Source organism: Lacerta agilis, chromosome 1, assembly GCF_009819535.1.
Source record: "Lacerta agilis isolate rLacAgi1 chromosome 1, rLacAgi1.pri, whole genome shotgun sequence".
Classification (NCBI taxonomy): domain Eukaryota; kingdom Metazoa; phylum Chordata; class Lepidosauria; order Squamata; family Lacertidae; genus Lacerta; species Lacerta agilis.
In genome coordinates, this window is record NC_046312.1 from 46,677,227 (window position 1) to 46,702,412 (window position 25,186).

The 25,186-nt window shown below is 40.9% G+C and overlaps 2 protein-coding genes across 3 annotated transcripts; one reads left to right on the top strand and one right to left on the bottom strand.

Moving 5' to 3' along the window:
- Positions 1-4,178: 4,178 nt before the first annotated feature.
- On the bottom strand, positions 4,179-13,821 carry EIF2S1 (eukaryotic translation initiation factor 2 subunit alpha). Of its 2 annotated transcripts, none has more exons than XM_033147499.1 (8): positions 13,639-13,821; positions 12,764-13,005; positions 12,447-12,526; positions 9,838-9,989; positions 8,282-8,388; positions 7,087-7,184; positions 6,321-6,464; positions 4,179-4,568 (listed from the first exon to the last, which is right to left on the bottom strand). In XM_033147499.1, the coding sequence occupies exons 2-8, from the start codon at positions 13,002-13,004 to the stop codon at positions 4,443-4,445; spliced, it is 948 nt and encodes a 315-aa protein (XP_033003390.1). In that variant the 5' UTR covers position 13,005; positions 13,639-13,821; the 3' UTR covers positions 4,179-4,442. The 2 variants fall into 2 exon arrangements, with proteins under 2 accessions (XP_033003390.1, XP_033003381.1); XM_033147490.1 differs by lacking the exon at positions 13,639-13,821 and adding an exon at positions 13,161-13,272.
- Positions 13,822-15,010: 1,189 nt separating this feature from the next.
- On the top strand, positions 15,011-24,822 carry ATP6V1D (ATPase H+ transporting V1 subunit D). Its single transcript, XM_033147512.1, has 9 exons — positions 15,011-15,187; positions 17,873-17,990; positions 18,192-18,271; positions 19,198-19,265; positions 20,029-20,073; positions 21,091-21,194; positions 22,118-22,184; positions 22,948-23,026; positions 24,139-24,822. The coding sequence occupies exons 1-9, from the start codon at positions 15,147-15,149 to the stop codon at positions 24,278-24,280; spliced, it is 744 nt and encodes a 247-aa protein (XP_033003403.1). The 5' UTR covers positions 15,011-15,146; the 3' UTR covers positions 24,281-24,822.
- Positions 24,823-25,186: the final 364 nt, after the last annotated feature.

A 25,186-nucleotide genomic window follows, 5' to 3' on the forward strand; every position in this document is an offset into this window, starting at 1 on the left:
TATTGTGAGGCTTACCAGTCTCCTAGATCACTGTCTGGCAGAAAGCAGGCTTTGTTGGTCAAAACATATGACTTAAAGTAGGATCATAGAGATAAGAATTCAGTAAGGGCAAAATTCATGCCATGCTTGTAATACTTCTGAAATACTTGCTGTTGTCCCACTTGAGATAACAATCTGAACTCTAACAGCGTGAGTCACAGGATAGGAAACATTAGTCACTACATCATTGCCCCACATAGTATCCAGGCTATGGGCACACAGATGATTGTGGACTGGGTGGGAGGGAAATAAAAAGGCATTTGTTTTCCCCTTTATAGAGCACTGATAGAATGATCTGGTATAAGAAATCAACCCAACAACTTGCTTCCTTATTCTCTTGGCCAAGGGTAGCCAACATCTGTATTCCAAGAGACACTTTTCAAACACTGACTTTAGGGCTGGAACTATCTGTGCTCCACTGGCTGCCTGTTCCCTTCCAAGCCCACCTACCCACCATGTGAACCTGCCTGAGCCCTGGGTTCAGCTACAGCAGTCCTGCTTATATGCTGGGAGTAGGGGTAGTTTAATTTATTTTTATTTCAAGCTCTTTTATTACTAAGATAATAGGTTGCTGATTTTGCTATCTTGGCAATTTTGTTATTATGTACAGGGAGAGAGGAGAGGGAGAAGTTCCATTGTGATAAAATAATAACTTTTGTGGATATCATTCTATGGTTTTCAGTGCCAATGAGCAGTGTGCTGGCGCATACTGAAAATGTGGCTGCTTTGCTTCTACCCTGCTGTTTGTTACATAGCCAGGAAACAAGTGATGGTGTAGCTTGTCATGCTGTCTGAAAACAGCCTTGTGGTATATTTCTTTCTAAATAAGCCAATGACAAACCTTGGTTACCCACTCATAATTTGTTTGGAAAGAAACAAACCACAGGGTTTGATGTAACAAGTCAGTCTATGGCTTGTTTCCTGGTAGCGGTTGGAACAAAATGCCCACTGCCTCAGCACCAGCATGCTCTTAATTCACATGAAACCGTTTTAACTATGGCTGTGATGTGCAGTCAGGTCAGCGATTGTGGAATAGGGTTTGTATAGTTTAATCTTTCTTGAAATGAAATGGTTTTACTGCTCTATTTATATTTTGATTTTCTTGTTAATTTTAAAGCGTTTTTATTGTGCATTGTGTACCACTTTGGGAAGATATTTGTAGCTTGAAAGGTGACTAAGAAGTTTATGAAATAAAATAAAGCAGACTCTAATGGATAAGGCTCTAAAAGTTATCACCGAGCGGCAAGGACTTAAAAAAATGCAAGTACTGGATAGTGGGAAGTCATAAGGGCGTGCGTATCAGGGAAAAGGGTAACTCAGGAATGAATGTGCTTCCTGAAAGATCCCTCACAGATCCTTTCTAGCGTACTTCCGAAAAAGCAATTCAGCAAAATGTACTTTCAATGAACGTGGAAAGCCAACATTACTTTTCCTAGAAGAGAAATGGGGTTCAAAATCTTTTACCACACGTATGTTAAACTTAAAGGTCACCAAGAACCAGATTTTTTAAAAAATAAAAAACCCCACTACTTGGGGTTTCTTTTCTAAAATCAAGAAGTATATAAAGTTTATGAAATAAAATAAGTAAATAAAATAACCTTGTATTCCTGCTCTCAATACAGCAAAACAATCATGGGGGGGGGAGGTTCAAAGTCCTGAAAGTTTTCTGTAAGGAACAGATCTTCACAGCCAAGATTAAAAGAAGTGGCTAGATAGGTTTGTTTTGAATGCCAGGGATTCAGAAGGGGTGTTGTGGTGGTGCAAGGAGTCTAGACACCCTCTTAAGGTTATGCCAGAGAGCTCTCAGCCCTCCCTAGCCATAGGAGGCTGTTGTTACAGCCAAGGGCCAATTGATAATGGAAAATACCATTTAGAATCTCATTTCTAGTCTCTGCTGTGTAGTTTTTAATTAGGTAGTTCTAACTTTGGTATTGTTTTGACCGCTTTCAGATTTTAGTATTGAACTTTACTGTACTATTGTGCTTTTTAATCTTTTTATATTGACTTACTGTATGCAACCTGGAGTTTCAAGTAACCAATATAAAACACACACATTACCATGTACATTATAGCATTCCACACACAAACAAGGTGGAGGCTGAATATTTGAGTGTAGGTAAGAGTTCAAAGCAGAGATCTGAATTTCAGCATTGCTCAACTTGTCATCACAAGCAGCTCCAAATTTAGTAGTAAACATAACCTCATGTCATAGAAGACAGGTAGAAGCCTGTATGCATGTAAGACTCAACACAGACAGTGATGTCAGGCTCATAAAAGCAGACATAGCTGCAGGATCTAATCAGAACCAGGTGTTTGCTCTTTGTCCTGTAGACCACCCACATCAAGAGAGGGAGAAGTGAGAAGTCACCTGTCTGAGATTTCTGTCAGAACTTTTCTGAGGTCCTCAAGATTTCCTTTGGTAGGAAAAAGTCTGCAGCCATATTTGTAGTGTGCCATAGGCCTAAGCGTTAAATTTAACAGCTACAGGTCTTAATGGTCATCAACACTGGAATACAACCATTTTTGTTTTCTACCCTGGGAGCAGAGGCTACTTTTCCCTGTAACATTCCTTCCAATTGGGATTACTGGGAAATACACAATTATACGTAAAGGTTCTCAAGATTTATCTGTTCCACCCAAAGCTGCTGTGAAAATGACAAACTACGCAAAGTATCACAGTGGTGATAACAATGTAACCATAAACCAAACCAAATCACCACAAACTGGCTAATAGATATAAAAGGGGATTTACTAGAAAATAACTGAATAAAGATTGACTCATAACCATTCAAACAAGCAAAAACATATTACAAGGCCATGTGCAAAACAACATTAGTACTGTCAAGACCATGGAATAAATTATATGCACAGGGAACCTATCAATGTCTGAATAACTGAACCATTCAACACGTGGCTAAGTATGGAACAATATTCTGGTGCCAACAAGGTGCAAAACAGTTTGTAAAAGAGGAACCAAGTGGGGAGTTCTTCAGTGGGTCTGAGGTAAACACCACCCTGGTGAAATGAACGTGGATGGAAAAAGGACGGAATAAGATGGACTGCTCTCCAGTAGGTCCTTATGTAGCCACCCTCATGACAGAATAAACACAGGTGGGCAAATAACCGAAGACCTGTCCTCCGGATTTGCAACAGGTTTTGCCACAAAGCTTCATCAGTTCAAGGCTAATCAGACAGAAGTTAACACAAAATAAGAAACTATTCACAGGCACAGCTGATGGTGTTTTTGCTTGTTTGAATGGTTATGAGTCGATCTTTATTTAGTTATTTTCTAGTAAATCCCCTTTTATATCTATTAGCAGGTTGTGGTGATTTGGTTTGGTTTATTGCTGTGAAAATGAAACATGCGATTGTAATCTCTGTAGAATTTTTAGGTGTACTGTAGCATGTGTGCACTTCTCAATGCTTCCTAAATTGTTCCTATAATACTGAATCTATAATACTGTTGAATCTGCATGTTCACTATCTACATTTCCCCTCTCATGAAACAAGGGAACCACAACATGAGAAATTGGCCTCAAACCTTCACTTAAACATCAAATGATTAACTTAAAATGATGGCAGGATTCCTACCACCTCATTCAAATGTTGTAAGTTAAGATACCTTCTTTCTGTAGCAACACTTAAACCCAACAGCCGTAAACAGAGTATCTGGATTTTCTGATGCACGACAATGAACACAGAAGCTTAAACTTGTAGAGTTGGGTCACATAGTTTAACCACCTGCAATACAGGAATCACATCACTGATGTTTCTTGAGGCAGTTGTGAGCTAGCCCAATACATTTTGCTGCACCAGGCAAAGGACAAGATGGTGCCCTCTGCACCTCCCTTCCCCAATTCCACATTCGGAGGCTGACTGGACTGGCAGTTAAATTGACTTGATTTCCATTGCCTTTAGCAGTAAGACCTTTCCCCTATGTGCATTAAAATTCTCTTAAGAATGTGAAAAGAGGAAGAAGAAAAGCCTAGATAAATACAGGTATCCAAGAAATTTATTGAATATTTGCAAGAGTACAGTCTGTGGAGGAATTCTGGTTTAATTTCCAGAAACCTCACTACCAGACATACTGAATGGTTGCCCATCTTGATTTGTTAGATATGAAGATAGTAAATACAACCTTTAGACAATGCCTGGTTTATTGTGGGGAAGGGAATTACATCTTCAGAGAGAAGCATCTTCCCTTTGAGGAAGTTAAGCAGCACTTTTGAAGCAGATAGCAGATGGTTTCTTGTCTCTTCAAAATTTGGTCTCATTAAAATTTGAAAATATTTAAGTCTTTTCTTGCGGAGTTTTCAATATCAGACACCTTATCACTCAAAGGTACCGTCACTGGCTGGTGTTTGTTTGTATAATTGCAACCCTTTCCTTTAATCCCATGCAATTTAGTCTTCAGTTTTTGCTTCCATCTCCTCGGCATCATCATCTCCATCCACTTCAGCATTCTCACGCTCTAATCTTTCCAGCTGTCTTGCAAGCTCAGTCTCATCAGTATCAGTAACCACTTTGGGCTGAAACGTCACAAATATGATAAACATTTAAGTTATCTTTCAGTGTGACCCAGAAACCAGTTAAATAGATGTGTTTGCATCAAAAAGGCTCCACGCAACTAGAGCGACTGCAGCTTGCTTGTCCAAATGTTAAAAACAATGATGTATCAATCTGCTAGACACATTGCCAAAAGGCTGCAAGACCAATGAACAGCACTACTTTGTAATAATGTCCTGCAAATGGTGCTGTGCAGGCCTGAGTCCTCAAGGAGGTTTCACTACAGCTCAGTTTGCAGCATGCTGCCTGGTTTGTGATTGTAGGCTTAAGATCACCACCCATTTCCCTGCAGTACCTTTTCCAACTGTTGCCGCTACTAAATAGCTTTTATGTGTTGTATTTTATTCTGTCAAATTTCTATGAGACAGTTTATAATAATAAATAAAAATATTCATGTTTTATACTGGCTGAGCAAGTTAAACCTGGAGATAGTATATGAGATATTACCCAACAACTTAATCAAGTGGATTTCTCTCACAAGACATAAAAGTGCTCTAATTCAAATCCAAATTGTACCTGTGATGGAGCATTGTGCTCTGAGAGTATAGTTTCCCCTGGAATCAGCCTTTGGGCTGAATTCCCAATAGCAGCCAGTTGTGGGTTTTAATGTTTGCAGAAGGCAAGCAGAATTTACTTGTAGGCATTCTACATATACAGTTTCCAGTATCTCTCTACTTGGCATAAGAAGTGACATTTCTAATAAATGGAAGGATCAGTATCAATTGTGTGCTGAAAATATGGCTAGTATTTAATAATCCCTTTAGCATATTTTCTATTAAGGTGTCAGCTTCTGCTGGTATGCTATAGTTAGGAACAAAGGCAACTGCGGTGAAGAAAGCACACAATACCCCCTGCTGGACAAAATGAGCAACCTGAAAACCTGTCAGCAGCAGAGCCGGTGACTTTACCTTCACATAACCTTTCTTTGCAAACTATTCCCCAGTCCTTACAGACCCATTTTAGCCACTTTTCAGGTCAAGGGAAGGAAAGTGGAAAGAGGGTAGAGAAGGATGCTGTAGTGTTCTGACTAATGTATGGCTGACCAAGGTTAAATGAGAGTCCCTAAAGAAAGACACCTCCCCTCAGCACCAAAGTACAGGGTACACAAAAAGATGGTGTTCAGATACGGTATAAGGATATTAACAGTATGGCCCAAGTACTAAAAATAATGGACAAGTAAATTTTTTTGGAAGCTCAAACTACCACAACACACCTTGACCCTGGCCTGGTATGGTATGGTAACCAGTGCAGATCTGTGGGGTGCTATATGCTGAAATGGTCTCTCTCCTGTCCATAACTATGCTACAGCATTCTGCACAAACTGGATCAAGGGCAAGGGAAGCCACACAGAGTACACTGCAGTACTCTAATCTTGAAGTCACCCTGAACTACTGTGGAATATTTGTTGTTAAGTTATAATTAGTGTTTGGTCGCTTTTAATGTCTTGCTATTCTGGTTTTAAAATGTGTATTTTGTTTTGAATCATTATTCTAGTTCAAATGTATTTTAGTTTTATTTCTTAAAGCCTATAAGCCATTTGGAGGCTTTTTTGTGAAAAGTGACAAGTGAAATAAGCACAAGATAGTGGATTGGATGGGAGTATCTTTCTTTCTCCAAAGTTGGGGCCCACAATCTTTAAAATTTGAAGGAGCATGAAGGTGGTCTTCAGGTTAGCAACCAACACTGGTTAGGAGAAGAGCCTACAGTATACTTACTTCCATCTGCACATTGAAGACTCCCCTCTTCTCTTCAATCTTTTCTTTGATAACAGCCATGGCTTGGCTAAGGACAGAAAGGCCTTCAGTCCTCTCCAGTGTTGTTGTGGTCATCACGTATCGAGGAGGAGCTATCAGATTAATCTACAAGAGGTGTGCAAAAACAAGCCTACATGTCTGGAAAAACTATTGAACCACCACAGAGAAAAATGGGATTTCCAGGATGTGTGGAAAATGCTACTTTAATATTACAGTAATGAGTAATGAGCAAAAGAGAACATAACTGTCTTGTTTTCTCTTGCAACGATTTTCGCCCCAGTAACGGAAAACAGTTCATATTAAAAATGCAACAATGTGAAATAAATACAGGCAACAGCTATTTTGCATGTGTTCAAGGTACATGTGCGCTGTTCTCAGACCCGGAAGAGGGCGTAACAGGGTGAGCTTACATGCGCCCTGCTGTCGCAAGTGACGATCCGGAATACAACCTCTGCACAAATTGGGAGTTATCTGTAACATAATACCCCCAGTAAAACTGGGACATTCCCAAAGTCATAACTAGATTTCCTCTCAAGTGGACTACCCAGAGAGGATTTCTCTCACTTCACCACCCTTCTCCATCACACACAGAATTTACATGAGGTCCATCATGGATGTGTGTGTTAAAACCACAAGCAGGTATCATCCAATGTCCCAAATGATGCAGGACGCTGCAAATTTCTCATATTCATAGTTTTCTAGAACACACATCTTGGCTGTCACTTACTTTGATAGGCATGCTTTCTGTAGAACAGCACAGGCCAGCTCTGAGAGCTTCTTTCACTGCATCAATACCCTCGTAGCCGTAACAGGCAACTTCAATATCTAAATGGGCCATAATGACAGATTATGTTAAAACACAGATAAAATATTATCAAAGAAAGACGGCAGAGATTAAAACCTGTCATTTATTCTATTTACAGGTAGGTAGCTGTGTTGGTCTGCCATAGTCGAAGCAAAGTAAAAAATAAAAAAAATCCTTCCAGTAGCACCTTTGAGACCAACTAAGTTTTTCTTGGTATGAGCTTTCGTGTGCATGCACACTTCTTCAGATACCTTTATTCTATTATTACTCAGCCCTCTGTATTTTAATAACCCTCTGATAAATTTATCTCTAATCAGGACAAGTGCACTGAAACTTTGTAGCTAAGACATGGCTTGTCTGACAGATCAATAGAACACTGTGCACACAGTCCATACAGACTCCTGCAAAGCAATCTTGTTAACAAGATGGCAAACTATGGGCATGACAATACTTCAGCTAGACGGTTCCACAGCTGGCTGAACATCTAAGCTTAATGAGAATGACTTCATGTCAAACTGGGTGCCACAGGGCTCTGTCCTAGTTCCTGCACTGATCAACATGGTCATAAAAGGGATGCAAAAAAGATCCCATGCTTCCCATTTTAACTTGTTTTATTCTTCAGACAGAATTTCTGTGTAGCACTAGTTTATGAGCTAGCAGACATGTCAGGATTAGCCTCACCAATCCTGCAACCACTCCCCAGTGATTCATAACATGCAACTAGTATTGCTGTGGTCAAGCCTGATCTTGCATAATAACATAATTAGCTCTGAGATTGTAATATTCCTTCAAGAAGCTTTAGGGAAGTCTTAAGTTAAAAACATGAAAAGTTAAATGACTGGTTAGATTGCTCAAGTAACTCACAACTATTAACTCTAATGGCAAAGAATGACAAGCTTCATGTAGTTTTACAGGAATCCAGTCAAACAGCTTATTTGTGTGATCTCATTCACAACATTTTGTACAACATATGTGCAGAAAACTTGTTGCCAAAGTAAACTCACCAAGCATATCTTTATTCATCCATGTAGGATATTCTTCCATAAGACTGCAGTGAGGAGCTCAGTCTAAATTAACAAGCCTTGTTTCTTTAATCAATTCTGTTCTGGGGACTTACCTGCTCGAATTTTGACTGCTTGTGGTGTCAGGCGCCTATTGATATTATCAATTAGCACACGCTTCTCATCTTCTGTCAGGTCCAGTCCATCAAGGATTGCAGGATCCCTAGTAAAAGACCCATAAATGTAAGCCTGCCAGCATTTCTTAAAATGCATTTTAACAGGAGAGAAAGGACCAACATTGAGGCATTTCTCAACACCGATAATGGAAAGCAGGAGGGATTTGCATGAACGTGTTCTCCAGTCTTTCTCCTGCCTATGGTTAACAAATAGGTACTGGCCTAAATCATTCAATCCGTCATTTATTTATAAACACAATTTACAATACAATACTGTCCAAGCAGCATTACAAAATGTAACTTTTTAATATAACTTTAAATATTGTAAACAAAAAGTATGTCTACATTCTCTAGAGAAAAAATTATAAAAAACCAAAAATTACTACTTTATAATAATTGTTCTATCAACATAAATTTAAACTGTTACATCCTTTAAAATTATATTTTTATAATATTCTTAATAAGGGTATCATTGTGTACATGTACTTATTATTCTAGTTCTCTGACTCTGATGTTGCATAACTAGTTATATTTGCTGTTTAATTGATTATAGAAAAGTAGTATGTTCTTTATTTCAGAGCGTGACCAGAACATATAAAATACATCTGAGCTATGCAGTGCTTCCCCCCCTAAAATAACGTTTAGGGGTACTCTCATTTTCTTACTCAGCCAAACTTAGATTCACAAAATCTTTAGGGGTATGCGTACCCTTGCGCCCCCCGCCCCGAAAAAAAGCACTGCAGCTATGTCAATTTCATTTTCAACAATTGTTAATATGCCCTGTATACATTTTATTAAGGCTAATAGGGAGTTAGATACCATAAAAACAGAATTTTTACAAAAAAAACCTGCTTGTACTATAAGACATTTTGAATTTTATACGTTTCCAAATATAATTCCATACATATGATAACAGCTTGCTATCACATATATAAGCAGTTAAAAATCTAACACAAACCTATTCCTGAGTAAACTACTTGCTATTTAAACATACTAATCTCATGGAAGCAGACCTTGTGCATCATTAATCTTAACTTCATCTGCACATTCTGCTATGGCTGTTAAGTTTGTAGTGCTCCATAGTAAGGCTGCATCTCAACTGCCTTAATTCAGTTTGCAGGTAGGGGCTCATGTGACCACATGAATTTGATACAAAACAAATCCATTTCAAATAGACCAGTGAAATGAAGGATTCTTGGAAAGCCTTCTCAGGAACGTGTTTTAATATGAAGAAACATTCCATCAATAGCAATAAGCATGAACAAGAAATGGATGTGGAAAGGTACTCCTGCAGGCTATTCTGTAGTCTTTAATATTTATTTTCCCTTAAACCTTATTAAAATCTAAACATAACCAAAAGTAGCTGTATCTGAATTGACATTTGGTGATCAGTCAGGCAAAGAAGGCTCGTTTGCGTATGACATTTTATAACAAACTAAACCCACTGAAACGTTTGTGATTAGGGGTAATACAAGCTGAAAAAGTAGTGTACTTACGAAACTGCATGCTTGAAAGCATCATATGCACCATATCCAGGCCTTTTATACTTGTCATCAAAAACCCAAGCAGTTCTCTGGAACAGGCTCTCCAGCTGTTCATCCTTTGTGTATTCCAAAACCTCAGCAACATGGCGAAGGATGCTGTAAACCTACATACAACAAGGAAAATGTTCAAAAATGCATACAATTACTTCCAATGCTGGTAGTAATTCATATGAAAAAATACAAAAGGGTGACAATTGCTTGTGCATTTTGCACATTAAGATACCCTTTCTGAAAGAAACATTGACCACCTTCACACCTAATGCTAAGTCAAACCATGGCTTAACACAAAAATGCTGGCCCCTGGTAAGGCAAACACAAGCCAGTTTGCTCCGCCCCAGTTCTTTTAGCTCTGCATAGCAGCTAACCATGGCTAAGGAGGAATCATAGTATTGTAGAGTTGGAAGGTACCCCAAGGGTCATCTAGTCCAACCCTTTACAATGTAGGAATCTCAATTAAAGCACACATGACAGGTGAATATCAAACCATTGCTTAAAAACATCCACAAAAGTAGAGTCCCCATAGGGAATGTGTTCCATTGTCAAGCAGGTCTTACTGTCAAAAAGATCTTCCTGATGTTGAGTCGGAATCTCCTTTCTTGTAACTTGAATCCATTGGTTTGTGTCCTACCCTCTGGAGCAGGAGTAAACAAGCTTGCTCCATCTTTCATGTGACAGCCCTTTAGATATTTGAAGATGGCTATACAGTGGTGCCCCGCTAGATGAATGCCTCGCTAGATGAAAAACTCGCTAGACGAAAGGCATTCGCTAGCAGAAGGCTGCCCCGCAAGACGAAAATGTCAATGGGGCTGCCTCGCAAGACGAATTTTTTTTTTTTGCGTGAAAACCTTCACGCTCCATTGCCACTTCGCTAGACGAAAAATTCGCTCTACGAAGACACTCGTAGAATGAATTATTTTCATCTAGCGGAGCACCACTGTATTATCTCCTCTTTTCCAGTCTAAACATACCCAACATCATCAACCATTCCTCATAAGGCTTGGTTTCAGGATGCTTGGTCATCTTGGTTGCCCTCCTCTACACATGTTCCAGCTTGGGCAAAGTACTATTATCACACTACACTGAAATTTTGCCAGCTTCTTTAATATTCTTCATGAAATTCTGAAATGGAGTCAATACTCTCTTACTTTTATAGTCATGCTGTATATTGCACATTGAACTGCAACTTGCCTTTGTATACAATATAAAAACAAATGTGTCCAACAAATATCAGTGTTGTTTGTGCAAATTAACACATCAAGTTTATGGCTCTCCCTTCTATTTCTTTATATATCAAATTCTGGGTTGAGGTGTCCCCAGTATGTTGATGCCATGCAGTTCTATTTCTCCATTAACATCTGAATCAGGAGAGGCTGTGAAAGTTTTGGACTGGTGCCTGGATGCAGTGGTGGACTGGATGAGAGTCAATGGACTCTGTTTGAATCCTGGGAAGATGGAGGCTTTTTGGGTGGGTGACTCCCATATTCAGGAAATTGGCAAGTTACCTGTTCTAAATTATTATTCTTTATTAATTTTGTATACTGATCTCCATCCGAATTTCGCTGGGCAGTTCCCAACATAAAAATACAAAATGAGAACACAAAAAACATAACAATAAAGCAAGTCAAAAACTCGCTGCCCACAAACACATCTAAAAATCCATGGAATGATTAATCAACCAACAGCCTGGTTATAGAGAAATGCTTTCACCTGGTGCCTGACAAGAATGAGAAACCGAGCCTTTAGCGTCAGTCCGGTGGAATGTCTTACCAATGGAGATTCAACAGGCACCTTCTGGCCAACTTCTAAATGCCTATCTATTCCACCAGGCCTATGAAGACAATTAAGAGTACATCCCACACAAAGGTCTATGGATGTTTGTTTTCAATTTCTTTTTGCTTTTAACTTTTTCTGATGTCACTGTCAGGTTATTTATTTTATATTGTAAACTGCTGTAGTATATTTTTATGATACAATGGTATATAACTTTATAAATAATTAAGATGAAAAAGACAAAAATTAACACAAAATCACTTTCATGCTGCTAAATTCAGAGGCATTTTCAGTGATATAGAACAATATATATCACATTTCTTCTCAATGCTCTTGTTCATTTAAATCAGGCTTAGAAAAGTTATTGCAAGTCCTAAACACTCTAAACAATTATTAACTGACAATGCATAAACTGCCATTGCAGGTGTGGGGAACCTGTGACCCCGCAGATCAGGGTTGGCAACATGGTGCCCACACAGTATAGCAGACTACAACTCCCATCACCATTGGCAATACTAGCTGTGGCTGATGGGAGTTCAGCAACATCTGGAAGATAAACACTGGCTACTCCTGCTCCAGATGACAGATTCCTAACTCCTCATCTGCATGGTCAATGACTAGGGATGATGAGAGCTGCACTCCAACATCTGCAGGGCCACAGGTTCCCCACCTGCATTATGAAGCAAAATAACTCAAGGTACATTTTTTCAAACATGTACACAGTTACCAGTAGAATTTACACCCACTCCATTCTGCAAATTACTAGAATAACCAATAATATGGCAACTTACTGTTTTTGATTTGGTGAATTTGTCTTCACATTTTATTGCCTCTTCTGGAGAGACTCTTCTTTTTGACAAGTCAATATAACCTAATTAATACAAAATGAAATATGTCAAAACAGTGAGGATTCAACAAAATTTCTAAACTCATAAAAATGCTACTTCTATCTACTTAAGGCAGTAGAAAACACTTCTTTTTTCAGGAGGAAAAGTTTTAGAAATCCACTTTACTTTTCTATATTGAAGCCAGCTACAGGTAGGCTATGACAGAATGCATTAGACTGCATCCTTAGAATTTGAAATAACACTCTAGAATTCTAACTTACCTTTCTCTTTATCCACCCTTATGACAACAACACATTCATTTCTTCCAATTCGGATGAGTTTGTTTATAGAACGGATACGTCTTCTGGACAACTCACTGAGCAGAATCATGCCCTCGATATTGTTATATTCCAGTAGGCTAACATAGGCTCCCATTTCTGCAATGGAGCGGACGTTGACCATGACCACATCTTCAACTTCTGGAAATTTATGCTGGTAAAACCTACAGCTTAGTCCAGGCATCCTGCAAAATTGTATCGAGAGGCAATTTATTCATTTGTAACAGCCCAAACTGAATCATGATTTAAAATACGGCAAAAAGTAGTATCTATATAGGCTGTTCTGGTACTGGAAAACTTCCCATTTTCCTGCAACTGGCAGAAAAAATGGAAAACATACCAGACACGCATGTTTGCAGAACGCTGCTTAGAAACCTCCTTGTCACTCTCTGTGTTCTGGGCCGACATTATGGTCGCCACAACAACTACATCGCTATGAAACCCTCTCGTTTTTCTCCGTCCAGTTTTTCCCCGGACGGTTATTGACTAGTTCTTCCCCCGAGACACAAAACGTGGGGGCTGTGTGACAAAGCGCAACTTAAAGAGAAGCGTCGCGGCCGTGTGAGGAGGGGACGGGTGTCCTTTTGTGACATAATCCGCACCTCACCCAGGGAGGCCTGCGTCCCAAGAGAAACGCAGTCGGGAAGCCGATGCCTCACGTCGGAAGAGGCCTGCCGGGCGCGCCCCGCGAGTATCCCGCATGGTGGAGGCCACCCAACCCCTCGCTCCTTCGCCGCGGCCGGGCGTCGGTCACAGAGCGGCCCTCCTCCCGCTCGTAGGCCGCCCCGGAGCGGCCAGCCCTCCTGCCGCTTGCTTACCTGTCTCTTCCACAGGCCGCGCTCTCTGCGCTCCGGGCTGGGGTCTCGGCCGACTGCTCGTATCCGCCTCTGGTCACAGCATGTACCCCGCCTCAAAATGCGCAGCCGCCATCCCGCCTCTTCCGGAAGCATTTTCGGGAAAAGTAGCCGGAAGCATTTCTACCCAGCTGCTCCCATAAGTCTTTGGTGCCCTGATAGACGGGAGGGCGGGAAGGAAAGGCTCGCGCGACACGACCGCCAAGCCTTATTGGCGCCTCCCGCCCACAGCGGAATTGGTTTTCTGCACAGAGATAGAAAAGTGTAGAGTGGTCACAACGGGTATTTGTATTGGGAAGCGGAGGCACAATGCAAGGATTTCTCAGGTTGTAGTCAGAATTGTACATTTACCATAGTTACCGTAGTAAGAGGTGGAGCTGAGGTTCGTTTGGCTTTCCAACCCCCCCCCCCGCAACCGCCAAAAAAAGAAATCGCATCACAAAACAGGTTATAGATTTCAGAATATCTTAAAGGTGCTATCCCATTCCCATAACGTGCATGCACATATTTAGCGCCGTTGCACGTAGAAAGCTTTGTGCTGCACTGATTTGCATGCAAGGGTGCTGCGTATTTAAATATTTCAAAACTTAAAAGAAAACAAATACATCTCTTTTTACTCAAGCTCTCCCTGCTGACCCATAATATTGGACCCTGTTTTATTTTAATCCTCTGAATCGTTTGCTTTTATACTGTTGCTCTAATGGTTTCAAGTTGTACTCTTGTTTTAATGGATCTTGGCTTGTGTCCAATGCCTTAAAAAAAATACTTAAAAGCGGCGCGGGGGGGGGGGGGCAGCGTATCGAATTTTTGCGCACGAAATAAGATCCGGTTGTGAAACTGCAGCAACTCCTGTTTCTGCTGATATCGCAGTGGCTGATGTGCAGTGGCACACTGTGCAGACACAGTTAATCTCAGCTCGTGGAGGTCTCCGCACAGCTCTCTCTTCTGCCCCAGAATACCAAATAAATAAACAAATAAGGAACGTAGGATTTGTACCGCCTGTGTGAGCCTAACGTACAACAACAAAGCCTATCCAAGGGATGGAGCAGCGCCACAATGGGGAATTAGAGCATGTGGCGGATTTCCACTTTCGCTGGAAGTTCTGTACGGCGACTCTCTAAAAACGATCTGTTTCTCTGCAACATACAGTCGGCGGATCCTCGGCAGTTGCACTTACCTCGGAAGTCAGGGCTTTGGACCATAGAGTTTTTGCCAAAGCTCTCCTGTCTAGCATTCTGGCTCTATGCCTTTTGACGCGGCGCCCGCCGGGCTAAGCGCCCAGTCGAGCCGAGGAGGAGGAGGCGCTTCCACGGTGGAGGGCGGGGCTTCGTGGTTGGAAGCGGAACTGGAGGCCGCGGTGCCCTTGGTAACCAAGAGGAGTCACGTGATAGGAGCTGGAGCCCAGCTGAGAGAAGGAAGCGAAGGATCCTGCGGCGTCTCCCGAGCAATCTCCGCCGACCACCCCGGGCAAGATGTCAGGCAAAGACAGGATCGAGGTTTTCCCTTCGCGAATGTGAGTGGCGCTTCTCTCCTGGTCCTTTCGGGCCTCCCTTGGGCGGTGGGGGGGGGGAGTTCCTTCCCTGCGGCCCCACAGCCGGACACTGTGCGCTGGGGGGGGGGGTGTCTTGCTCTCAAATTCAAGCTGCCACGGATCAGCTACAAACACCCTTTAGCCGCCGTCACGGGGGTGCATTTTCTCACCCTTGTAATTCGCAAAGGGAGGGTGCGATCCGTTTTCAGCGGTCTTAAGTGCCCAATAGAATGGTAGTTATTTTGGATTGCTTCAATTCTCGTTGAATTTGGAGAGCGCTTTGGGGTGCAGAATTTGATACTCAGCAAATTCTGGTTTGAATCCCAGAACTATCACCGATGTATTGATTGGCGTTGGTTAAGATTACAAGGGGTTGTGGGAGGAATGCGTTGGAATATAAATGTCCTCCCCCCCTCCATTCAGACAAGTCATACTTGTAGGCTTTAAAAATGGGGAAGTGAAATGTGAGTTGTTTCCAGGTCAAAATGACAAGTGCTTTGTCATATGGTCAGGTGTCTTTGACAGTTATGGAACAGGGTTGTCATTTTATCTGACTATGCAATGCTTGAAGTCTCCTATTATTAATAATATGTTTGTATTAGATACACTTTTTTATAGTCAGAGGATGGTAGGAAGGGGCAGTACTAAAAAAGAGAGGAAAGTGAAGCCTCAAAATGATGCTCAAAAGTAGAAAGCTTATTCTAGTACATAAGATTGCAACCTTAGGTGATTTCAAAATAGAAATTTCTTAATAACAAACAACTGTGTTCAGCTTTCAAACTGAATATTGGGAGGGAGAACTGAGTTTCCTCATGAGCACTCTTATTTTGAAGGCTGTAAGTCTTCTAGTTCTTTTAAGTGCCATAAAATTAATTGTACTTCTAGTGCGTAGCTTGGCAGTTTCTCATTTTCACACATTGCCATCCTGTTGTGTTAACTTGGAAGTCCCATTGATTTCAGTGGAATTTTCACTAGGCAGGTATGCTTTGAATTTCACCCTTGCAGTACAATCATATGCAGAGTTTTTCTTATGAGTATAGATTCCTGCTCCTTACATAGATCAGCCATTTTTCCAGTATGTTTGCTGAATCTGGCATGGGATTCTTGATAGTAAACAGAGCCATGTTTAGTGTCCACACACAGTTTTGCTGAATCTTGTTCCAACTAGTAAATGAGTTAGTCTGCGATAGGGAGGCAGCGGTGCAAGCCAGTCAGTGCAGGAATACGGACACCAGACATTCCCTTCATTTAAAGAAGTTCCAGTTCTCTTCCTCAAGTTGTTATCCAGCTTAGGCAGTTCCTGGGAGACATGTTATAACTCTCTAGGGAATTGCCGTGAAATCTCCTTATTCAATATTTCTAGTACTGCCCAAAATTGTTTTGTTGTTATGTTTCCAATTACTTTTCCTTGGAGATCATGGGAATCATGGGTGGGCACAGCAATTACTGAACAGGCAAAAACCATTGAATTCAGGCAAATTCATAGTGAGCACAGCCCGTTATTTACTGTGTGCCAGCTGCTTGTTACCATTCTTTGAGATAATTGCAAGCATGTAGAAAGGAAGTTGTGTCTAGCCATTAGGTGAAGCCAATGTTATTGCTTCTTGCTACGATTATAAAAGGGAGGCCGGGGCCTGCAGTGGTTGTCTCATTTTCAAATACCCACCATTTGTCATTGGATTGCCTTTGTCCATGCTGCTGCTCATATGTCCATGCTGCTGCTCATATGTTACCAGGTTACCCTTTTCTAACCTGGAACTATTGGGAAAAGTAGTATGTGATGTGATTTGGTTTGGTTTGTGTTGAATGGTAGAAGAGACAGTTCATAATGCAAAACAAATTATTGAGTTTCCAGTAAGGAACTTAGCTTATGATAGGGTTGCCATATTTCTAAAAGTGAAAATTTGGACAGAAAGGTTGCTGAGCTTCCTTTGGCATAGTGAAAGTTCTCTTTCAGCACTTCCATAGCAGCCTCTCCATAAAACTGGAGTTTGTCATCTTTGCTTATTTGGTATGGGGATTGCAAGCGTGTTTAGAATTGCAGCCTAAAGGTTATAAGCTTGTGTCTTCTTCTTCTTCTTCTTCTTCTTCTTCTTCTTCTTCTTCTTCTTCTTCTATCACTCATAGCCAAGTAAGATTGTCTTCCATGAACACAGTCTTAACAGTGAGTCCATAAGTGACTGTGGAGGACAGTTCTGGATCCACATGTCCTTCCACAGTGGGGACATAGGTTTCTGAGTGGGAGTTGATCATGGTGAGGGTTTGCCCTACGTGCCTTCTTCTTAGCTCGTTTCTCCCTTTCGTCCTGAGTTTGAGCATCTTCAAAGTCCATGACACCTTTGGTAAAGGCTGTTTTCCAAAATTGGACACTTGTAGGCCAGTGTTTCCCAGTTGTTGGTGTTTATACTACATTTTTTAAGATTTGCCTTGAGAAATTCTTTAAACCTCTTTTATGATATACCCTTCAGTGCACAGTAGGTATTATTAGAGTAAACAGGCATAGGATTGGACTGTCATGTGTTGTAAGTGTATGTTCAAGTTCTGTGAGCCAAATATTATTTCCTCTTGTTTTTAGAAATGTGCCTTTTCAGGAACATTCTTCTCTTTTCCCCAGATCATCTCCAGTGACAAGATCAAAAGTATTTATCACTTTTTTATATTTGACAGGGCTCAGACCATCATGAAGGCCCGTTTGAAAGGAGCCCAGACAGGTCGCAACCTCTTGAAGAAGAAATCTGATGCTCTGACTATGAGATTCCGGCAGATTCTTAAAAAAATTATTGAGGTAGTGTGTTTTAATGTACTGAATTTACCTGTGAAATAAAGCTAAAGAATTTCCAATGTACAAACCATTATAATAGCAGGAACGAGTTTTGCTGTTTTTAAAACATAAACAAAACAGGCCCACTCCAGACTTAACTCTCATTATCAGTTGTAACCTGTATATTGGCTTCAGAAAATGTCCTTTTTTGGGTTGTATTTGCAGACAAAGATGTTGATGGGTGAGGTGATGAGAGAAGCAGCCTTTTCTCTTGCTGAGGCAAAGTTCACAGCTGGAGACTTCAGGTAAAGCTCACAAATGGGTGAAGTTGAGGGAACTTCTGTGTGAGACATTTGGCCTCTCTGAAGAGGTGAACCATTCCTTTCTGTTTGTGGAGGAGACTGGGAGGAAAATGAAAATTCTGCAGCAGATCCTATAAGAGGAAAAGGTAGAACGCAAACCCCATAGGAAATTAAATATATTTCCAGAGTGTCTGCAAAGATAAACGAGCAGAAGAAAAATATGAGGGCAGGGAATAACACTAAAGTTGTGATAGACTCCACAGTGTTCTAAATATTACTACCTACCTTCATATTTTAGCTTCTTCTAGTTGACAAATGACTCTTTGAGTTTCTGTGACTGTGTTCCAGTAGCAGTCATCGATTACTCTTTAAAATAAATTACCACTGCATTGCCCACAGCGCATCAGAGCATGTTTTGAAGACTGATCAGCATGGTTTGCTGTGGTCACTGCTTTGAACATTATAAAAATGGCAGTTCACTAATCATGATTTCAGAAACATTTTAGGAATATATTGTAGGAACATTTTAAAATGCAACGTCCCATTTCACAGGTGTAAAGCATCTTAGTTATCACAATTATGAATAAGTAAAACAGCAGTGCATTTTTATTGGTTCAAGAGCTGGAACCTTTAATTCAGCTTAGTACTGTATTTGAAAAAAAAAGAACAGAATCTCTAGTACCTTTCTGCTTTATAGGATACCATGATGTTGTGTTATGTATACACTGTCCTGGGATTAAGTCTCACAAGTGAGACTTGCTCTGAGAAAACATACATGGAATTGTGCAGCAGTGCTAGGACCAGATTTTACATTTCTATGTATGCTGCTGTGTTCGCATTAAACATACTTCATGAAAACTAAGAAAATATACTGGCAATTGCTTTCTCAAATCTGTTGAATATGTACTGATACATATTTGTTTCTGCAGTACAACTGTGATTCAGAATGTGAACAAAGCTCAGGTCAAGATCAGAGCTAAGAAAGACAATGTAGCAGGTGTGTATCTTTATGCTACGCTTGATATAATTATTTTAAATTTTATTTATTTAATTATTTAAGTCACACAGAAACTACCACATTGTTCAGTGCGGCTTATAGTAGAATCAAATAGTTGGCGTGGACTTTGAAGTTTATCTAGGTCCAATTCCTGTTCAATGCAGAATCTGATAAATTGCTACCCAGCCACTCTTTAAATACCTCCAGCACTGAAGAGCCCGCCACTTCCCCAGGCTGTCTGTGATGCTGTTGAAACAGTAGGAAGCTTCTAAAGTTTATCCAAAACCTGCTTCCCTGCCATTTTCACTTATTTATTCTAGACCTGGAGCAACAGATAATAACTGTTCTATATTCTGTAACAGTCTTTCATATTTTTGAAGCCTGTCATGTCTCCCCTTAACTACTTCTTAAGCCTAAATATGTCCACCTCTTTCAGCTGTTGCTCATAGGATGGTTTCCAGACTTTCCACGCTACTGCTGACCCTGCTCTGGGCACACTTCAGCCTGTCAGTGTTTTTATTAAAATGTGGCTCATTTTATAAACCGAGCTTCAGAGGATGTCTTCTGGTTCATTTAAGCCATCATTTCTCATGACATCTGAACTTGGAAACACTGATTTAAGTGCTCCCTATAAACCAGAATCAAACTGGCTTTAGGTCCCAAAGGGTGTGGTCATGAGCGTTATAAGAACAAGATGGCGGCCAGAATAGAAATTAGGAAGTGGAATTCATTAGTTACACAAACTGCTGTGTATCTTTTACAGGTGTGACCCTGCCAGTTTTTGAACATTACCAAGAAGGAGGAGACAGTAAGAAGTGATTTCTCTTTTCTTTTCCTTATCTCAAGAGGTTTTGATGTGGTCTTAGCTTTAATATGCCATAACAAAATAAAAAATAAAAATAAAAAAATCCTTCCAGTAGCACTGGAAGGATTTTTTTATTTTGTTTTGACTATGGCAGACCAACACGGCTACCTACCTGTAACTTTAATATGCCATGTTTGAGAGCCTTGAAAACTGTATCTTCTGTAACTGGCCTGTGGTATAATATAATAATCAATGGTTATGTGGACTATTTACAGCTACTCTATAAATGTTTAGGGAAGAGTTTAACATTGCCCTCTTCTGATCATTCTGTCAAGTGCAAGTGTTTCTGCTTGCCTGATGAAACGATCCCTACTTTCTGGCCCTGTATGCTGCTCTGAGGGTTCTCCCTGCCTTCCATGGCAGATTTTTTTTGGGGGTGGGGAAGCCCCTTTACACTAGCAGGAGCCCTTGCACCGACTTTTGCTAGCACTCAGGGACTAGCCCTCATTTTTTAAAAAAACATGGGTTGCTTTTATATACTGGAGGAGAGGTTAACACGTGAAAGACCTCATGGTGCCTTTTAAAATATAATCCTGAGCTTTGGGAAGTTATGGAAACTCGTGCTATTTACTTTAGTAGGGTGAAGATTGCATTCTTTGGCCGATATCACTTGTGCAATGGCACTTCCCCTTCCTTTTGTAGTCCTACCTCCACCCCAGTCCAGGAGGATTCTTTAACCCTCTGGATCAGACTTTGAGGGTACAGGGATTGGAGAGGAAGGGGAAATTCTATCACACTGTTGGAAACCCATTCTGCAAGCGCCCTGACACCGTCGGATATATCCCTTTACAACTATATGCATTTTCCATATTAGAAGTGGAAGCTGAGATGAGTGGCTTTGCAGCTGTCTCATGCTTGGAACCATCCTCCACCCTATAGTAAATATTCTGATGGTTTAGTTTTCTGTTTGGTGGTTGATTTTTTATGAGGCTGCTAACTGTACTGGATGAATTCTTTCAGGTTATGAGCTGACTGGTTTAGCCAGAGGTGGGGAGCAGCTGGCCAAACTGAAAAGGAACTATGCCAAAGCAGTAGAACTCCTCGTGGAATTGGCCTCTTTGCAGGTAGGTGGAGAAAGAAAGCTATTAAAAGGACCTCTGGTATGGCTGTATATATAATAATTCTTTGTGAGGTCTTTTTAAAGTATCTGCTTCCTTTTCTAATTGATCACATGTAGTTGTTTCTAAGATATACCGGTACTTTGAGGACAAGACGAACTGCATATTGTGCTCTGACCAGAAGTCGGGGGTGCATGGTGGTGCCAGGGAGTGGTTTGGGGGTAGGTGTAGCTATATGGCTTTCGTCTCAGGGGAAATTAGATTACAGCCTTTGGACTTGGCTTCCAAAACACTGATGAGCTGACAATTGGGGAGAATCCCACCTTGTTGCACTAAGTTTGTGCTATGCGCTCAACTTCTTTGAAAGGGATGCACAGCTGGGTCTTTTTGTTGAGTTGCTGAATCTGAATAATCAGCCCGGTAGAATGTGCCTGGCGTGCTCTGGTCCATGGGGTCACGAAGAGTCAGACACGACTAAACAACAACATGGATGTACACATTCTACAATAGGCCCTCCCTTCTGCCACTAACAGTATATAGGCTACAGTATCCTGTGCAAGAATTAGAAACACACCCTGCTTTACACCTTACAAATTAACACTAGAATGTGGGTAAATCAGCACTGGGAGTGCGGGCAGCCTGTTTTTATTTTGCCATCCCCTAATAGTAGGCTGGTGCAAAAAAGCTGTGCTAGTAAGTTTGGAAGACTGAGCTGTTAATAAATACTCTATTTAGGGAAACTTCCGTGTGAAATTCCAAGTGAGTGACCAAGCATGCATGATGTCAGATCAATTGATCTTTCTTAGCAATAAAAGTCCCATATATTTGCGGACATGTCTCTGCTCAGGGCTGAGGTACAAAGAGCTAGTGCATCATGCTTCTTTCGCACAAATATCTAATTTTCTGCTCATTCTTTTCCCTTTCTATAGACTTCCTTTGTTACACTAGATGAAGCCATCAAGATAACCAATAGGCGTGTGAATGCTATTGAACATGGTGAGTCAAAGGAGATAATCCTTAAGTTAGTCTTGCCCAGCCTGATACCTTCCAGATGTTTTGGACTACAACTGTTGGGGATGATGGGAGTTGTAGTCCAAAACATTTGGAGAGTATCAGGCTGCGTGAGTTTGCCTTAGGTGCTCTTGAACACAGAAAGGACAGTGTGTTCTAACTATGGTGAATGAGCTGGTTTGTATAACAGGGTGAGCAATATGTGGGCTCTCAGATTGCAGCTGCTTTGCTCCTCAGTCCATTTGGCTTAGGGTGTCATCTGAACCTGGTCCAAATGCAGAGCATACCCACCATAAATTGGGTAGTAAATGAAGCTTCCTAATATGCATCCTAATACCATGTGATTCAGAGCTGTGCTGATGGATGGCTTTTCTATGGCCCCATTTCATAGTACTATCTTGGAAGAGGTCAAAATCTAGAAGAACCATCTCCCTAAGATGACCCTTTCCCCCCACAACCACTATGTTTGTGTCCCCTGGAACACCACATCACTGTGAAGCATTTTTCATTTTGCTCTGTCACACTCTGGCCATCCTGTGTAGTGCTTAAATTACTGTGTCGTACAATGAACTATGCATCTAACTCAGGGGTTGACAACCTGGGCACCCCTTGGCAGGAGATCAGACTATACACATATCTATGTATGTTCAAAAACATAGATGGCAATCACCAGAATAACTAATTTTTGCATGGCTGCCCTCCTTGTATTTATAGAACCTTACTTACTAATAGCAATTTCTTTTTATAGTGATTATTCCCAGGATTGAACGTACACTCTCTTATATCATAACTGAGTTGGATGAGCGAGAGCGAGAGGAGTTTTACAGGTGAGTGACTTGGCAATCCAAAAATAGGAATCTGGAAAATATTGTTGGTGTGCAGATGTTAAGAAAAATAGGTCTAAGACCTTCAGCCTAGGTCATTATGCCAGTCTGGTTATTCAGAGCTTGGAGTTGCTTCAGGAAAGTTTGCTTTAGCAGGAGGCTCTGCTGATTATTTTTGTTGTAGACCACTTCAAAAACACTTGTTGGGAAGAGGTTTATAAATCCTTAAATGTGGAACATTTGTATATTTGTTTAAAGTACATATTTGTTCACGTAATATATTGACAGCATTTTTTCTCCCAAGTGATTCCTTTTGAGTATCCTCAGGCACAGAATCATGTGGAGAAATAAAAATGTAAACTGGGTTGCATATGGGTATAGCCAATGGCTACTGACACCATTTTCCATAATCACAGTTGCACTTTTCTTGCCCTCTGTGACCTTGGGAATCGCTGCTAAGCACTGTGAGTGGAATCAAATAGCTGCCCTGGGATGGAGTCTTTTGAGCCCACAAATGTCTCTGTTAACCAAAGAGGAGGGAATTTTTGCACACTCAACGTTTTTCCTGCAGCTCCACCACCAGTTTTCATCCTCTTTTTGCAAGGTCTCCCAACTCTGTGGAGTCTATTGGGGTGGGAACCTGCAGTGAGGTGGAGTTAGCAAAAATGGCCTCCCCCTTCTTAGATTCCACTCCGTATGAGTGTGCAACCTAGTGCATACTGATTCCCCAACAGTCCTTGCTAACCTGATGTCCTCCAGATGTTTTAGACTACATCCCCCATCAACCCACAGGCAGGTTGGCTGGGACTAATGGAAGTTGTACTCCAAAAGATCTGGAGGACACCATCTAAGGGTGGCACACTGGGACTGCGACACCCACGCATAACAACAAAGTTGAGTTTCATCTCCTTCTGGTGCGTGGGAAAGCACTCAGTGCACTAAGCCATTGCAGGGAATGAGAAGCCCTAGCTTTCCCCCAAACTTTGTGAAATTGGAAATAAAATCCAAATAATGGCTGTGTCACATTTTGGGGTGGGGTGTGGTTGGGCACATGTAGGAATGACCTGCTATCTGCACGCCAGCTTTACAATAATTTGCACTATTTTTCTCTGTAGATTAAAGAAGATCCAGGAGAAGAAGAAGATACTGAAAGAAAAGAATGAAAAACTGCAAGAGTTGCATAGGGCTGCTGGACAGCTGCGCGAGCCTGCTAATTTGCTTGCAGAGGAAAAGGATGAGGATCTTCTCTTTGAATAGCTGTGGACATCTGTTACAATGCAGGACTCAGAACAGTGAGTTTGAGATACAGTTCTGGACACATTGTGATGCTTTTGTGGCTCTTCATTTGGTGTATTAGCCTGTGCTATCCAGCCTGGATTTATTCCAGGATTTTTTTCTGTTGTGGAAAATAGCTGGTTTGTCCATTGAACATATGCATGAAGCAGAAACATTTCCAGTTCTACTTATCTCCATTTAATTTAGTTGGCAGAGAAGTATTGACACTTCTGCTTCTGCCGTTCTCTCAGCTGTACTTAACTTCATCCACCACCCCCCCCCCCATACTGCCAAATTCTTGTGAGCAAAGTTCCTTATTTTGACCTGCTTTGTGTTCACAAGTGACAGCAACTGTAATAATTTATTAAATGAACAGGCTTTTTTCTTAAAAACCCAATTACAAAAAAAATAATCTGTGATCTCATTGTATCTTTTTGTTTCTAAAAGAAGGAATGGTTTCCATTGTATGTTGTATTTGCCAACTCATCTGTGCTGTAAAATCAGTAAAGGAACCTGTGTCTAAACTTGTGTCATTTTTGTAAAACATCTATGAAATCTTCAAAATAGGTAGGTGGGAACTAGTTGAGTGAACAGGATTTCTCCTTTGCATCTGAACAACTATTCTATAGCTACTTGAACTCTGAAGCAGCTGAAAAAGGCATCCTCTTGTCAATGAGTAGAATATCCCTTATACAGTGCATGCTTACTTGTCCTGCAATTTGACAGAAAGCTGGCCTTAACAAGCAGGCTGAAAAACATGTTATAAAATCATGCCATATGGTAAGTAATCCTATACAGTACAAGACTATTGTTCTTAATGGAACAGGAGTTGAACATAATGTTTTTGCCCTTGGGCTGTTATCAGAAAAGGAGCAACCATTTCCCTAT